Raw genomic sequence first — 17,901 nt, forward strand, 5'->3', positions numbered from 1 at the left:
AATCTTTTTTATTCCAACACAAGAGATTTTACTATCTCAAGTAAATGTAATGTACAAAATATGAAAATAAATTTAATTTGATATTCTATGTAGTTAATTTTTTTTTGGAAACATAAGATTTATTTAACATATTATCAATTATTTAATTATATAGTAAAAATATGTTAATTTACTAATAATAATAAAGTGTTAGTTTATGAATTTGTAAAATAATTTTTGTTTGTTTGAACAATGAGTTTGTATTTTTGGTTGAGTTTTTGTCCTTAAATAAAAGAATAAATTTAATTATACACTTAAATAAATTAATATTTGTTACTCCACCTCAACAGTTTAAATAGTTATTAGCACACGTCCATATGGTTGAGATCTTTCATTAACTTAACTAAGAGAAGGGTAAAAAAATTCTAAACAATTACTCTATTTGAAAATAATTTAAATATTTCCTTAGTTTTCTTTTACTTAATAATTTAAATATTTCCTTAGTTTTCTTTAAAATAATTTAAATAATTCAAAAAACTTTTCTTTTAATTTACTAGTGTTTGTGTGTATAAAGAGAATAAGTGCTTGAATTCTAAACAAATCATGGCTTCTAGAAGCATTAATGCAATTAAAAATCTTTAGGTACAGGACTAATATATAAAAATTTAAAAAATTTTATTTTTATTTTTATTTTTATAACTAATAATAGGATTTCATTGTAATTAACTTTGAAAAAGACAAAAGAAAGGGGTATCAAACCCACGTTGGAAAGTAGTTTTGCTCTAAAAGGTGGGTTCAGCGGATAAAATATAATGGTACGTTTTAAAATCTCTTTATCCACTATTTATTTGCTATGACCCTATTACAATATTTTGCTAGTAATAACCACCGTTTTCAATAGACTTGTAACCCATTGGCAACTCATGCACCTAATGCACATGAGTTTGAGTCCCTGCCCCCTTTTAATAGAAATTTATTTGGCTCTCTACTTTGGGAGTAGAATATATTTTTTTTTAATATTAAGTAAGAATTATTGTTCGGACTGTGTCATATTAGAATAATGAAAAAAAATCCCAATTACTATCTAATTGTAAATATCAATAAAATTCTAATTGTAATATATTAGTATTTAAAAAAAAAAACGTTTTTTGTGTGTAAATTGTAATAATAATATGGGTTGTTATCATTTTATCAATTGTTGCACTGTGATAAACTGCCAAAATGCGTTGGAAACTAAGACTAATTATGTTTGTTATTATTAAAAAGAAAAGAAATTAAATAATTTCGTAAATCCCTTGCCACGACCCCTACCCGATCAGATTAATAAAATTCAATTAAATCGCAACTCTTCTTGGCTGTGATGGAGAGAGAAATTATATCATAGATTTTATTTTCTTTTTCTTTTTCTTTTTTTTTTTCCCCTTAAAAAAACTTTTGTGTTACAAAATTAGTATATCCAACGTTGAAAACTTCAACCACAGGGCCACACAATCAACGTTTAAGACATGCTCAAGAATCTTTGGCCCAACAAGACAAGACAAAATCTTTAGTTGAAAACTTTCATGTAGGATTTTGTTTTCATTTCGCCTTACAATTCGAACCAACTGTAGGGGCCTTTAGCCCTGGCTCCTGTTTTTTGAGAAAACACATTAATGGCTGGTCAGATGGCTGCCCTGTTCCTGTTTATCTACAAACATACATGCTATGTGATACTCATGCCAATTCTATTCAACTAGCTTGATTGATTGTCGAAACTCAAAAAACTTCAAAACAAAATTGTGTGTCAGAGCATTGTAACACTTGTTATTATACACGACAGCACTGAAGTTGATGAGAACATCACAACTTCAGTGATGAAAAAAATTTGAACAGAACCACATAGTCATCATGTATGCAATCTATGAAATAAATGAGTTTCAGTCATGTATGCAAGAACCCAAAATGATGGCCTTTCCTTCTTGTTTATTTGTTCTGTGGAAACATATGTATGAGGACCAAAAAGTGCCCCACCCTCCCCTGAAAAACCCTATTCCAGTTTGGCATTTCAAATTTAGGAGAAACTTTAGTTGTGCTTCTCTTGACAAATCATTTATAAAACCGTGAGTGTGTAACAACAATATTACTGACCCGCTCTCTTCAAGTATGCCATTATGCCTAAACCAGCAACTACTGCAGCCCCAGCTGCAACAGCACTGTATGCGGAAGCCCAAGCATCTTGATGAGCATAATCCAGGCTTTCAGAACCAGAACCCCTTCTCCGTCCACCAGTTCCTTTGTAATCTAAATGCAATCTCAATCCCTGAAAAAGTTATCAGTCATGTCAGAATTCATCTGAATAGAAAAGAACACAACACTTGTTCAGTAAAATTCTTATGCATTCTGTTTGGGTTTTGAAAGTCTAAAAAGGCTAGCGAACAAAAAGCTTTCTCAGTCTCGGACTAATTTATAGTGACACCAAACTCCCCTACTCCAAGGGAAACCATTATTCAGATTCACTAAAAAATATGCTAGGTTTTCAATTGTGAAGTGAGTATTAAGCACTATGAACTAATTGACACCCACCTTCCAACCTACTGATCTTGCATGGTCCACTGCTGCTGCAAGATCGCTATCTGATGCCAGAACAACTTTGTCATGGTCTTCATCTTCATACTACATAGTGTGGGCTAGCAGTAAGCAGACTATTGTGAGAAAGCCCAAATTAGGAAAGCAAGAAACAACAGAATTAAGTTATACCAGAATTATAGGCAGGTTGTTACGGTCAATGTCATCACCTACCCTCTGAAGGATTGCAGTTATCAACTCTGTCAAACTACGAATATCTACATTCAGAAGCAAAAAGCACAATCTCAATCAACTCCCAAATCAAAACATTATTATATCGAAAGAAGAGTAATCTATTCAGGATTACATGACTCAAATTAAAGATTTCAGAAACAAGAATTTACACATACTGAACGCGCCTATCTTTATCTACAACTACAATCAGTTTATTTGGTGCGGATGTCTGCATTTTTCCCCCCCTAAATGTGGATGTCCGCACGAGACAGCTCTTTTTTTGTGTGTGTGTGTGTGTGTGTATAGAGACAAATTCTCAGGTCTAGGAATCTGGAATTTAACTTTCATTCAGACCACAGAATATTGACTGCCAATTGCATCCACGGTTGAAAAACATCTTACTATTATAAAGGCCAGACAACTTTGTAATCAAAGCTATCCTGCAGAAAGGCCTGCACATTTCAGACTTTTATTCAATATCTTCACTCATTCATTTCTTCTTACAAATAACATGCTGAAATGCAAGAAGATTGGAAAAAAAAATTAAATAAATAAAGAAAGAAAAGGCTCGGCGAAATGACAGTTATCACATAGTTGTCTAATCCTCTTTTTACTTTTAAGAGTAAGTAATTCAATCAACCATGGATGTAATATAATGGTCCATATTCTCAGGTCCAGATGAAAGTTAAATTCTGGAAGACATGTAAAATTGATAAACAATTTGACTCTTAAGTTCCATCACCCAATTTTCCACGAGTCAGCTAGCACCAGTTACACATTTTTTTTGGAGATGTGGTGGTTCAAATCATGAATTTGAATAGACACCACATGTCAAATGCTAGACTAGATATTCATAATTAGTGACTTCTATAAAATTCAGAAAAGGTAGCATACCACAAGTAAATCTATGCATTAGGCCCTTTTTATCTTGGACTTTGAATGCAAAAGCACTCGGCACCCCTGGGGAAGGTGAAGGATAGGAAAGATATCTTGCTGTATCTGCTCCTTCAGAAGCAAATTTCAAGGATCCTTCACTGTAATTTCACAAATAGTTGGTAAATGACAGTCAGAGAGAATAGAATTATAACAACATTGAAGCATCAAGCGTAAAACCTTCGGTTGTCTTCCTCGTCATCATTAGGACTCAAGGCCATAGCTGAGTCCCAAAACTTCTGCATCATTGTGCTTGCTGCCTCATTATTTGATCCAGCAGTATTTCCTACCTAGTTAACAAAGGAAATTTTAGGTCATGTTAATTCTTCCAGTGAAGATTTAAGAAGCTCTCAGGTAAAAAGATATGTGCAATGTCAATAAATTTGATATCCACACATGTAATTTTCAAACTACTCCAACAGGTGCTTAACAATTCGTACACGTGATTCAAAATCAATAAAAAAGGCATTGAAGAACTGAATGCTACCTTTTTTTTGCAAGATTTCGAACAAAGATAGTGAATAAGGGTTGAGATTTAATTGAACCAATTTAAACAACCAAACTATGACTGATGCTTCCTCAATAGGACTTGCACCCTTGGACTAATCCAATTGATAAAAACTATAGATAAGTAAGTGCTCCTATATAAAGGTTATGTATCTAGAGCTGACTACAGACATCAAGTGAACATGTTAGGCTTCTCGTACAACTGATTGTAACCTATAAAAATTGCATGAAGCGAATTAATACGGAAAATTGCACAGCCAACAAGGGCATCAACTTCACTTACAGTGGCCACGGCAGCATGAGTGATATGTATTACGTCAACCACATCAACAACATCTCCATCTACAAATTTCATACATATTCATCAGATTATGGTGTATTACATATTACTTTTTGCTGTAACAAGTAATAGGCATATCACCTCTATCTACTACAGGAAGGTGCAAAAATTTCCCATCATGCATGATATGCAGAGCATCCACTATTGGTGTGTCAATAGTTGCACATTCTGGATTAGGAGTCATGACCTGTACATCAAATAAATAACACAACGCTTATAAATCAAGCACTTTTTATTTTTATCAGTAAAGAGATGTCCTCCATAAACGCCTAGATATCCCTTGAAATCAGTAAAATGACAGGTAATAGCAGGTAAAATGGCCAACAAAGATAAGCACCAAGATGTCTCCACAAACATTGAGATATTACATTTTTGACATCCAAAAGAGATAAATACCTTCTCCACAAGAGTTGAATCAGCGGGAAGGTTTTGTGATATTACCCGCATCAAGATGTCCTTCGAACTGACAAATCAAAAGACAAAAAGTCACAATCTCAATTAATAATTGCAATAAAAATAAAGAAGATAAACTTTCAGATTTCAATGTAAAAAATAGGCTAGCAATGTGTTTCTTTTGTTCAGTTTAAAAGTGAAGTGAAGCAGAATTGAACAATGATACTGACGTTAAAATGCCCCGGGGTTTGTTCTCAACTGTTACAACAGCAGAACTCAATCGAAGTTCAAGCATCTTTTTCGTTGCCATCAAAACTGTATCAGTTGGTGAAATTGTTACAACCCTGAACAATGTTAAAATGGTTAAATAAGCAACTTCTGGCAATATTTTTACAGTTAAGCAAACAGATATCAAAAAGCCCATAGATATTTAAAAAGAAGATATTACCTACTTTGATTTCTCTGGAATGATTGTCGACAAAGAGGGTCTGAACATTCGTTCTCGAAGAGTTTCAATAAATGTATTAGGACCTGAATATGCCCAAAAATGGCATGAAATAAGGATTACTCTCCAATTAGGTGGCAGATATGGTTATAAAACAACAACAAACAATGAAGGTATTCTAAGTTGTTGAACAAAACATTCTCTACCCACCAGATATGGAAGTACCCCAATGTTTTTCAACACCTTCTACAGCAGCAGCAATAGCCTTTCCTTTTTCAGCTGCCCTTTCCATACGGGCAATAGCATCATATAAACACTTTGCTATATCAAGTAAAGCAATGACCTCTCCATTTTCCACAACAGGCAAATGTCTGAATTTTCCTGTGAAAAAAGAGAGATCGTGAATGAATTCAAAAGAAGAATATGGACTAATATATCAGATATGAGAGTAAATATGATTCTTAGATTTTCACCAACCTTGCACCATCTTTTGGAGAGCTTCCACAGCAAGAGTGTCTGATAGCACAAATGTTGGGTTCCTGGTCATAACCTTGGAAACTGGTGTCTCTTCGAGATTAAGCTCACGAGCAATAACTCTTGTTGCTATGTCCTTCATCCACAAAGGGGAATGAACAATCAATCGCACAGCAGCCATTAAACTCCAGGTGGGGGGGGGGGGGGGGGAGTTTCCCCTTTTTTTCTTTTTGGGTTAATCCACTGGGCAAGAACCAAATGAGATTCATAGTGATACCTTGTCTGTAAGAATTCCACAAAGTAGTGCATTGGAGTCAGTTAACAACAAAGCATCAACTCTACGCGCAGCCATGCGACGACATGCCTCCTGAACAGTTGTGCTTTCAGGCACAGTAAGGGCCTTAGACAGTCGCAATCGCTTAACAGTGCGTTCTCCAGCCAATCCCCTGTTGCAAAAGCAAGTGGGAATGAAGAAGATACTGAGATTACAATTCCAATGCAGGAAATCACAAATAAGTCTTCCAATTAATCACTTATGTTGCCAAGTCTAGGAACAGTTTGTAATGTTCAAACTTTGAACTTTTGAGTCAGAGTCCTTCACCAGTGGTTAACAAATTTAATCAAGTATCTCATCAAGCATATGGACTTCCACATTGGAGAGCCAAAAGAAATGCCATCATCATCGAGTCTAATATTTGAAATTAGATGAGTTAAACCCGACAATACCAGAACAACACTTTGTCATTTTTCCGCTAGAATTTCATTGGCAAGCAAGCAAAGTCTGAATTTGCAGCATAAAATGAAAGAAAAACACATCAGCATATGACTAACGAATGATAAAATATGAAATATTTCTAAACCTTTGACTTTTTAATATATACGAAATACTCCAAACAATCATGCTTCAAAGAAAAATATAAAGCAACCAAACTGACAGGCGACAGCGCTACAAAACAGTATCCTAAATTAGAGGCTAAAACAGTGAGCAATGAATGAAGAACACAAGACGATAAAAGAAACGGAATATGTACAACAAAATTGAACGTACATAGAACGGGAAACTGAAAACGATTTTCGCAAATCAGAGCCTCCATTCTCAGCTTTCTTCTTCCCGGTCAACGACGAACTCGTCATCGACAGGCTTTTCCTTGAAGAGCCGCCTTGACCAGCCATTCTCTCTCCTTCTCCAAAACACTGTAACAAAGCAGAAGCATCATTTCGAATTATATTTCTGCTATTTAAAAATTCAACGAAATTCAAAAATTCAATAGAATAATTAAAAAATCAAACCTCCGTTTGGTTGCTGACAAAACTCCTGGGATCGATAGCGACGTCAAATAATTTATCCAGAAGGTAGAATCATCTAATTAAGCAGTCTAGTCACAATCGAAAAAAGTAAACGATCGGCTATTCTTTAGACTTGAGAAGGTGAGTAGGATTGAGATAGGTAGGGAACAAGAAAACGGACCGAATGGACGGAATTTTCCGGGAAAATGGAACAATCGCGGTCGGAGCGGTGGATTTTCCCGGGAGAATAAACCGACCGGAGAGGCAAGCGTGAAAGAAGAGAAAGAGAGAGAGAGGAAGGACACGAAACCCCAAGAAATGGGAGGATGTGAAACGTCGTTACTCGATTGGAGGATGGACCAATAAGATCCTTGCACGTCAACGATTTTAACTGGTTTTCCTCCATTTTCACGGGGGATTTTTTGAGGCGTAAGAAATTTCCATCGGATATTACACATTTGGAATTTGGAAATGTCAAAATAGTCTACGAAATTACAATTTTAGCCTTCAGATGCTACACAGGTTCATCTAATATGACTATAACTATGAGTTACATGGTTCACATTATTCAGATTAATCACGGTTTTTATTGTATTTTCCGAATAACATAATTTAAGAGCAAAGATATTTTTAAATGTTAAAAAAAAATAATGAATGTTTTCTCAAGGTTCCACTATATGAAAAATTAAAAGGTCGAGAGATTTCTGCATGGGGGTGGTATAGTCATTTACATATGAAATGGGAAAATAAATTGTCTAAAATGTACGACTGAAGGCCAAAGATTTTATGACAGTTGGAGGGATTGGGAATAATTCAAAAGATTTGGACAAAGCCGAATATCTTGCACGCCGGTTAATGCCTTTAAGAACAGTGTTTGTGAGAATAGCACGACCGGCTGGTCCACTCGTTTCCCCGCGCCATACGACCCCGCACGTGGGCGTTGGGATTTGGGCAGTAAATGTTGAACCGCTTAAAAAGATTCTTTTGTTCGGGCGTTGGGATTTACTTCTATGTGCGGAGGTAAATAGTACGGGGTGGGCGTTCGGTTCGGTTCGAATTAACCGGTGAAACTTGAACGAATTTAAAATTTCAATCCGTTTAGGTTAAAATTCGGTTTAGGTTGAATTCAAACCGAATTTTTAACTTGTTCTGGTTGAATTTTTTTTTTTTTAAGATTCAGCTTTTAAAAATTAAAAATATATATACATTAAACAAAAAAAATTCCTATGGTGGTGGTTAATTATTGCTAATTTGGATATTGTTTTGAGTATTGATGGTGTTGGAGATGAATTATTAGCCTTATTTGTCATGTAGACATGTTTAATCATGCTTGCCATTTGCCATTTTAATTTTTAGATTTGTAATTTTTGTAGCTTTATTGTACTTGATTGCATGTTTTATGTTTTGTTAACTTTAAAAAGACTTGTTGAAATGTTATTAAGGATGATTTGTAGTTGATATTTGTTGTTAAGTATGTTTGAAATTGAGATTTTTAGATTTTAAGTGGTTGTTGTTAGAATTTTTAGCAAGTTGAATACTAGAAAAACACAATTGAAAAGACAAGACCCTTGGTTTGATTAAAGGAGGCGGCTGCTTTGATGATGGGGAATGACCAATATTAGAGGACGAGGCTAGTGTGAGCCTATGAGGTTTACATTTTAGGGTTGCTTTTTTTTTTTTCTTTAACTTTTTGAAATACTAGCGATACATCCCAAGAGGGGGGTGAATTAGGCTTTAAAAACTTAAGCAAATAAAATCACACAACAATTCAAAACAATGCCTTAATAAAATTAATAATAATAAACAAAATTAAAGAGATAAGCGAAGAGAAAGCAAACACGATATTTTTACGTGGTTCGACAAACTCCACTTATGTCCACGCCTCCAAACTCACCAAACTTGAGAATTCCACTATCCATGCCTTTACAACCCAAAGCTATAAGATTTACAATTGACTTCTAATGTATCAATCAACCTTTACAACTTGAGGTAATCCCAAACCTCTTATCCCAAGTGTTTTCCACACTTACAATCACTCAAAAAAAAAAAAAAGATTATAATGAGTTTCCCTCACACAATATATATGTTTACAAATGAAAGACCAAAATGTGATTTAATGAAAGAATAACAAGTTTTAAAGCACAAGAGAGGTTGAATTCTCAATAACAAGCTTAATGAAAATTATCCACCATCATTTGAATTTGATTGAGCCTTTTTGTAGTTGGATCTGAAAAACTAGTCGTTATTGACTTTTTTTGTTATAAGCGACTTGCTGTTTATTTTAATTAGATTGCCGCTTGAATTTACTGTTGTAGCCGAAATTTGAATTTTTGAATAACCATATTTTCGTTTATTGGTAATCGATATTCCATTTTGTTTTAAATATATTTAATAATTCCTAATATATTACATAAACACAAATAAAAATTATAACATAAGCATAAAATAACATATTATCGCTTGATAATTAAATAATTTTTAATACTAATCACTCCCCCCAACCAGCTTATTGCTAGCCCTCTAGCAATTAAAGCGTTATATTAAATTAAGATTTACAAAATTCACATGCAAGTTAATAGTTGTTCATCTATCCTCTAAACTACCAAATAAATGAACCCTCCTAAATTTCTTTATCACATTGATGTTCACTTATTATCAAGAATATCATCAAACCTTCTTTTTTGCTAAAGTAATTAACACAATACTTATGGGGCTTCATTAAAAGAAAAACAACATTTTCGTTCCAAAATTTATTAGAATTATATCTTTAGGCAGTAGATTATTCACACATATTTTTAAAATATTACATTTCTAACCCATGTAGCGAGCTTTAGGTCAGTGACTTCCAAACCAGTTGACCTTAGGGCACTAGGTGTTGAAACACCCCTACGGACTTAATTACTCGGGTTCTAGATATTGCAAAAATAAAAACATTTTTTTCTTTTTTTCTTTTTTATTTTATTTTTGATATATACACTTTCTACTACTTTAGATATTATTCCGAATAAATCAAAAGAACTAAATGCTGTAAAATTTTAACTTACAACCCACTAGTATGTGTCATAGTGTGTGTGTGAAGAATGATTCAATAATACCTGTCAAATGAGGAAACAATTAAATAACTTAATAACCAAGTGGAGAGTTCACAAATTCGAGTAATTCAAAGAAAAGGGAACAAAAACAATTTACTATGAATTTCAAAATCAAAATATAATACAACAAGACTATTAGGATGCGTCTCAAAAGTCGTGACTCTTTACATAACCATCCTAGACAAAAATAAATTTTTTTTTGGTTTTTTTTAAAGAAAGAAAAGAAAAGAGAAAAGAGAAAAACAACACACATATTTAAAAATATACGTCAACTATCCCCACCCCCAACCTAATCTAAACATTATCTTAACATTTTATAATTTTACAAATATGCAAAAAAAAAATAATAATAAAAGAGAATAATAAAAGAAGAAGAGGAGAAGATCTTACCTGAACTTGATGCAGAAACTTAAAAGCAGATAACAAAGAACAAGAAAAAGTCAATTTTTTTTAAAACAACACTCTTAAGATTAAGAAGATGAGTTTATAGAGGTACTACATTCTCTATATCCTGCCATCTTCGACTCAAATTTGTCCTAAGTTAGTTAATCCTAATTTAAAAAGATGCGTTTTTAGAGGTACTGCACTCTCCATATCCAGCCATTTTCGACTCAAATTTAGTCCAAAGTTAGTTTTTACAGAATTGTTTTTTTGTAAACGCATCACCAGGACTAAGACATTCCACAATTATCAACTATTCCCTCCTCCCAACCTGAAAAAGACATTATCCTCAATGTTTTAAAAGGAAAGCGAAAGAGTTTAGAAGAAAGTACATAAACACTGCAACAGAAAATATTTATAGACGAAGAGTTAAATCTAATTCGCACTTCTTATTACTACTACTGTTACCGCTACCATCATCAGTCGACCAATTCAGTGCAAAAGTCTTTGGATCTAGCTCTGGTGTATAAGCTTGTAAAAGATCAAGTAACTCATTAGCAGTAGAAACAGAGATAAAGAGTTTTTTTTCCAGAATATGGAACAAAATAATTCTTTATTGCATGGTTAATAAAAGTTAGCAAGCCATCATAAAAATTATTAACATTTAACAAACCGATGAGTTTTTGATGAATGTTCAAGTGGGTCCAAGATGCAAATGTAATCAGTGCCTCAAAAGTTACAAGATCTCATGGCAAGAAAATAAAAGCATCAGCATGATTCATCATTTCAGATATTCTCTCTTATATACTTGATACCATTAATTCTTCTCTAATTGGTGGGCCAGACATGCACACTAGTAGTTTCATGACTTTTGGGATAATGCCTAGCACTTGGCTTCCTTTAGTAAAAACAGCTTCTGAGACAAGTCTTGATAACCCTCGTTCACTTCCTCCATCTACAAGATGCAGTTTTCTCTCTGCTATGACACAACCAAGATTTACAGCTGCCTGAACGAACTCTTTGTACTTTCCATAATGAAACCCAGAAAGCACACAAATATTTTTGAATTGTTTACTCGAAGATGCTGCCATTGAATTAATCTTTCAAAAACAAGTTGTGAGTGTTTGAAAAACGAGCTCATATTTAAAGATCTTGGTGATAGCAATAATGTGAAACAGCTGTAAATGGGTTGGCATATTTATCAAATGACGAGTAAAACTCGTGGCTCAATAATTCAAAAGCAAACAATAAAAAGAAAATAATGATTAGAAAAAGCAAACAGTAAAAGAAAATAAATATTTATTAAATACAAAATCACACCGCTAAATACAATAATGCAAATGATAAAATAACAGCAAAATAAAAGGATATTTACTAGTAGTTGTGATTGTGGCTCACATCTTCCTCTGGTTTTATGTCTAGTAACGGCTTGAACGCCCTCTATGGGTCGAGGATTGACTTCCTATTCAGTTTTCTTATAAACTGGCAAACATGGTCTTTTTAAGTCATATTCCCAAGACTAAACTGTGCGCTTTCTTTTAGAATAGTATCCACAAATTATAAATCTCATGTGGCACAAATCTGCTTCAATGCGTCTCAAGAGATCGTAAGATATCATCCAATGATTCTTTACTCATGCCATCTTTAACGATTTAATGGTATCTTCACAAGTATCAGAAACCAATCCTAAAGATTTACAATCCGGTCATTTGCAATCAAGTTGTACACAGTTATGATATTTTGAGCCAAGTTGTTTAGCTCTCATTTTTTTAGCAAATGTGCTTTTACCAAAACTAGGCATGTAAGAAACAAATGGATCAGAAAACTCACCTGCTAATCGGACCTTGCTTCAATTAACCAACGAATGTCAGAAGGAATGCCATTGATCATTAACAAACGTAGTCGTTCACAACAAACTTTGTAAATTTTCCTAAGGGCATTCTGAGGGAGAGGGGGAAAATGCTTATGCAGTTTATGTTGTATTTCTTCCATGTTTGATTTTGGGGTTTCAGTTATTGTGGAAAACTGAAGATACCGACTTAAAAAGTTACGGAGTACCGTTGTCTGCCATTTATACGGGAAAATAAATCAAAACACACCAAAATCAAATCTGCAAAATCAAATCAAATGTGAAAGCGAGCAAAAAGAAACACACAATATAAAAGGAAAATGAACTTACATTCGTCCTCTTATCGAGTTAACCTCAAGCTCCAATTGATATTCATATATACTTCTCTCCATTGCTATAAGTTGGCTTTCTAGCTCTTCAACATAGGACACAAATTCTGGTGGTTGCAGATCCCAAAGTGGATGTGATTTATAGCTTCGTATCAGGCTTTTTAAGTGAAATTTTATACGCAGAAATCTTCTAAGATGTGTAAACAAGAACTTTTTTATTGAGGTACTCATGATGTATAATGAAAATTGATGAGAGAAAGTACAACTATCAAACAAACACGCTTACACAAGAAAAATAATGTTAAAAAAAATATATACAGTGCATCAATCAACAGAGAAAAAAAATCAAACAGTGAAATAGAAAAATAATAGTAAAAAAAAATCAATCATTAAAGACTTAATCAAAAACTGGTGGGTCACCCAAATTAGTTTCGGTGTCCTCGTCACGTGGGTGATGTTCTAGATATGGTTTTAATCTTTGACCATTAACTTTAAATGTGATACCGTTATTTGAATTCTCAATTTTTATGGCCGCATATGAATATATATTTTTTACAACAAATGGGCCACTCCATTTTGACTTTAACTTCCCTGGAAATAAATGAAGACGAGAATTATAAAGCAACATTTTTTTATCAATTTCAAATGTTTTACGAAAAATTCTTTTATCATGAAATGATTTTGTTCTTGCCTTAATAATTCATATGCATCATTCCTTAATTCCTCAAGTTCATTCAATTGCAATTTTCGCACATTACCAACATCATCCAAATTTGAATTAAAAACTTTAATAGCTCAAAGTGATTTATGTTCAAGTTCAACAGGTAAATGACAAGGTTTACCATAAACTAACCGATAGGGTGACATTCCTAATGACGTTTTAAATACAGTGCGGTAAGCCCAAAGTGCATCATTAAGTCTAAGAGACCAATCTTTTCAGTTTGGGTTAACCGTTTTTTTCAAAATTTGTTTTATCTCCCTATTTGCTAATTCAACTTGACCATTTGTTTGAGGATGATAAGGGGTAGCAACTTTATGTGTAATTCCATATTTCTTCATTAAAGAGTCAAATGACTTATTAATGGCATATTTATTCATTACAAAAATACTTACCTCCATCACTGATAATGGCTCGAGGGATTCCAAATCGACTTAAAATATTTTCTCTTAAAAATTTAACCACAATTTTGCTATCATTATTTCGACAAGAAATTGCTTCAATCCATTTTGAGACATAATCAACTGCAACTAATATATACACAAATCCAAAAGATGATAGAAACGGACCCATGAAATCAATTCTCCAACAGTCAAATATTTCAATTTCAAGTATGGGATTTAAGGGCATAATGTTTCTTTTAGTAATTGATCCCAATTTTTGACATTTTTCACAAGTTTTGTAAAATTCATATGTGTCTTTGAATATGGTAGGCCAATAAAATCCACACTGTAAAATTTTAGCAGTAGTTTTTCTTGACGAAAAGTGCCCACCACATGCTTCAGAATGACAAAAATTAATGACACTACTTACCTCATTATCAGGAATACATCGCCGAAAAATTTGATCTGGGCAATATTTGAACAAATAAGGGTCATCCCAATAAAATTTCTTTACTTCAACAAAAAATTTCTTCTTCTCTTGAGCATTCCATTGCAAAGACATTTTACCTGTAACAAGAAAATTAACAATGTTAGCATACCATGGCATTGAAGTAACAGAAAATAAAAATTCATCAGGGAAAAAATCAGTGATGGGTGTTATATTAGTGCAGAATTTGGATGTGAGTTTTGATAGATGGTTAGCAACGACATTTTCAGCACCCTTTTTATCTTTGATGGTAAGGTCAAAGTCTTGAAGTAACAAAATCCAACGAATTAATCTCGGTTTGGCATCCTGTTTACTCATCAAATATCTCACAGCAGCATGGTCAGTAAACACCACAGATTTAGAGCCAAGCAAATATGAACAGAATTTGTTTAATGTAAATACCACAGCGAGTAATTCTTTTTCAGTTGTAGAATAATTCATTTGAGCACTATCTAAAGTCTTACTCGCATAATAAATCACAAAAGGCTTACCATCCATTTTTTGTCTTAAAACAGCACCAACATCAAAATCACTTGCATCACACATTAATTCAAAGAGCAAAGACCAACCAGGAGATTGCATAATAGGTGTAGATGTTAAAAGATAAATTATTTTCTCAAAAGATTTTTAGCAATCATCATTCCATTCAAACGGTGCATATTTTAAGAAGAGGTTACAAAGTAGTTTAGATATGACACTAAAATTTTTTATAAACCTCCTATAAAATCCTACATGTCCTAAAAAGGATCGCACATCTCTAACTGTTTTTGGTTGTGGCAATTCAGATATGACTTCGATTTTTTCTTTGTCAACTTCAATTCCTTCAACAGAAACAACATGACCCAAAATAATTCCAGAAGTAACCATGTAGTGACATTTTTTCCAATTCAACACGAGTTTTTTTTCAACACATCTTCTCAAAACTTTCTCCAAATTATCAAGGCAATCATCAAAAGAATTCCCAAACACAATTAAATCATCCATAAAGACCTCTAAACAATGCTCAACCATATCAAAAAAAATACTTAACATACATCTTTGAAATGTTGCAGGAGCATTACAAAGCCCAAATGATATTCTTTTAAATGCAAATGTTCCAAAGAGACATGTAAATGTGGTCTTTTCTTGGTCCTCAAGTGCTATAGGAATTTGATAATAACTTGAATATCCATATAAAAAACAGTATTAGGGATGTCCTGCTACGCTTTTTAAGATTTGGTCAAGGAATGGTAATGGAAAATGATCTTTTCTAGTGGCTTCATTTAACTTTTTATAATCAATGCATATGCGCCAAATAGATGTAATTCGTGTTGGAATTAATTCACCTTTTTCATTTTTAACAACAATGATTCCATATTTTTTAAGCACTACTTGTGTAGGACTTACCCACTTACTATCAGAAATAGGGTAGATAATTCCCACATCAAGCAATTTAAGGACTTCTGTTTTGACTACCTCTTTCATGTGTGGGTTTAATCTTCTTTGAGGTTGTTGACATGTTTTAGCATTTTCTTCCAAATTAATTTTATGTGTGCAGATTAAGGGATTAATGCCTTTAATATCATTTAAAGTCTATCCAATTGCATTTTTATACTTTTTAAGAACAGTTAGTAACTTACCTTCTTGGTCGCTTGTTAAAGTTGAAGAAATCACAACAAGATAAGTTTGTTCTTCTCCAAGAAAACCATACTTCAATCCTTCAGGTAAAGGTTTTAATTCCAGTTTAGATGTTTCTTGTTGTTTTGTCTTTTCAATACTTCCAAGCTCATCAAATTTTGGCTCGTCATCGTAATTTTGTGAAGTCTGCACAGAATCAAACAACGAATTTATATTAGAAATATCAAGTTCAAGTTGCTTATTTGACTCAATTGAATTAACTAAACAAACATTAGAGAGTTTAGAAAAATCCCCTTTTTGAATATTTTCCTCAATACAAGATTCAAGCAATTCTTTTTGTTCATCAGTATCATCTTCATTCTCATTTTCTTCATTAGGTTGCCTGCACATGTTGAAAACATTCAATTCCAAAGTCATATTCCTAAATGATAAATTCATTAAACCATTCATACAATTAATCAAAGCATTAGCAGTTGCTAAAAATGGTGGACCTAAAATTACAAGAATTGGTTTGTAATTATTCACAACATGTTCAGTTTCCAAGACAATAAAATCCACAGGGTATATGAGTTTATCAACTTATACTAAAACATCTTTCACTATTCCTTTGGGTACTTTAACTGATCTATCGGCAAGCAAAAATGTAGTTGAAATTGATTTTAACTCACCAAGATTAAGTTGAAGATAAACTGAATATGGAAGAAAATTAACACTAGCACCAAGATCTAATAAAGCATGCTCAATTCTGTGATTACCAATAATACAAGAAATAGTAGGACAACCAGGATTTTTATATTTCAACTTATTATTAGTAGACAGAGTTGTACTTACCTATTCGGCCATGAAAGCACTATTTATTACCTTCAATTTCCTCTTAATAGTGCACAAGTACTTTAAAAATTTGGCATATGAAGGTACCTTCTTGATTACATCTAATAGAGGAATGTTAACTTTCACTTGCTTAAAGATTTCATAAATTTCAGAAGAGTGGTTTGATTTCCTTGGTTTATTCAATGCATGCGGAAATTGTGGTTCAGCTGGAACACTAGTTATTTCTTCACTAGGTGTAAGTTCATTTAGTCCTTCATTACCCTTTGAATTTTCATCATTTTCATAAGGTTCAAGCATAGGTCTATCAACAACCTTACCACTACGAAGAGTTATAACTTACTTGACTTGGTCTGTGGGTGGATTTTGTTGAATCTTAGAATTTAGTTGTGGTTGGGCTGGAAATTTTCCTTTTTCTTGAATTGCGAGTGCAAAAGCAATTTTAGCAAGAGTATCTTTCAAATCAGAAAAATTTTGTGCATTTTGATTGTTAATAACATCTTGCTTTCTGATGAATGAATGCATTGTGTCTTCCAGATTTTTCCATGGTGGTGGAACATATGGTGCATAAGGCTGAGCATTTTGGAAATTTTGTGGAGGTAGTGCTTGTGAAGATTGTGCATTATTATTATTCCTCCAACTGAAATTTGGATGATTTATCCAATCAAGATTATAAGTCTGTGAATATGGGTTTGGTTTATTAAAGGTGTTAAAGGCATTAGCTTGATCATTTAGACATTCTTTAAGTGCAGGCAGAGTGGGACAATCTTGAGTGAAATGATCATTTGAGCTACATATGTTACATGCAAATTCTTGAACAGATTTTACTTGATCACTCTTTTTATGCTCCAAAGCTTCAACTTTCCTAACTAGGGATGCAAAATTTGCTTGTAAATCATGATCTTCCCTAAGGTTATGGATTCCTCCACTAGATGGAGATGGTTGTTGCTTATTTGTCAATTTAAAAGTTCCAACAGTATCCCAATGTTGTGCATTTTCAGCTAATTGGTCAAGGTAATCTAGTGCATCCTCATGATTTTTATCCCTAAATTCACCATTACACATCATTTCAACAACCTGT

General features: G+C 33.2%; 1 protein-coding gene across 1 annotated transcript; it reads right to left on the reverse strand.

Annotated features, from left to right (window-relative positions):
• Positions 1–1,701: 1,701 nt before the first annotated feature.
• LOC18045395 (CBS domain-containing protein CBSCBSPB5) lies at positions 1,702–7,574 on the reverse strand. The gene is made up of 15 exons (XM_006436794.2): positions 7,140–7,574; positions 6,898–7,043; positions 6,127–6,295; positions 5,853–5,985; positions 5,586–5,756; positions 5,383–5,461; positions 5,161–5,274; positions 4,934–5,000; positions 4,619–4,724; positions 4,481–4,539; positions 3,871–3,980; positions 3,652–3,791; positions 2,716–2,801; positions 2,542–2,631; positions 1,702–2,278 (listed from the first exon to the last, which is right to left on the reverse strand). The coding sequence occupies exons 2-15, from the start codon at positions 7,020–7,022 to the stop codon at positions 2,099–2,101; spliced, it is 1,629 nt and encodes a 542-aa protein (XP_006436857.1). The 5' UTR covers positions 7,023–7,043; positions 7,140–7,574; the 3' UTR covers positions 1,702–2,098.
• Between the last annotated feature and the right edge of the window lie 10,327 nt (positions 7,575–17,901).

Source organism: Citrus clementina, unplaced genomic scaffold (genome assembly GCF_000493195.1).
Source record: "Citrus clementina cultivar Clemenules unplaced genomic scaffold, Citrus_clementina_v1.0 scaffold_4, whole genome shotgun sequence".
NCBI lineage: Eukaryota > Viridiplantae > Streptophyta > Magnoliopsida > Sapindales > Rutaceae > Citrus > Citrus x clementina.

Bases quoted from the DNA above. Each gene is read 5' to 3' on its own strand.
- LOC18045395 (XM_006436794.2), bottom strand. From the start codon at position 7,022: ATGGCTGGTCAAGGCGGCTCTTCAAGGAAAAGCCTGTCGATGACGAGT. The intron at 3,981-4,480 runs GTAAGTGAAGTT...TTTGTTAACTAG, and splicing joins CTCATGCTGCCGTGGCCACT to GTAGGAAATACTGCTGGATC. The intron at 3,792-3,870 runs GTTTTACGCTTG...GTGAAATTACAG, and splicing joins GACGAGGAAGACAACCGAAG to TGAAGGATCCTTGAAATTTG.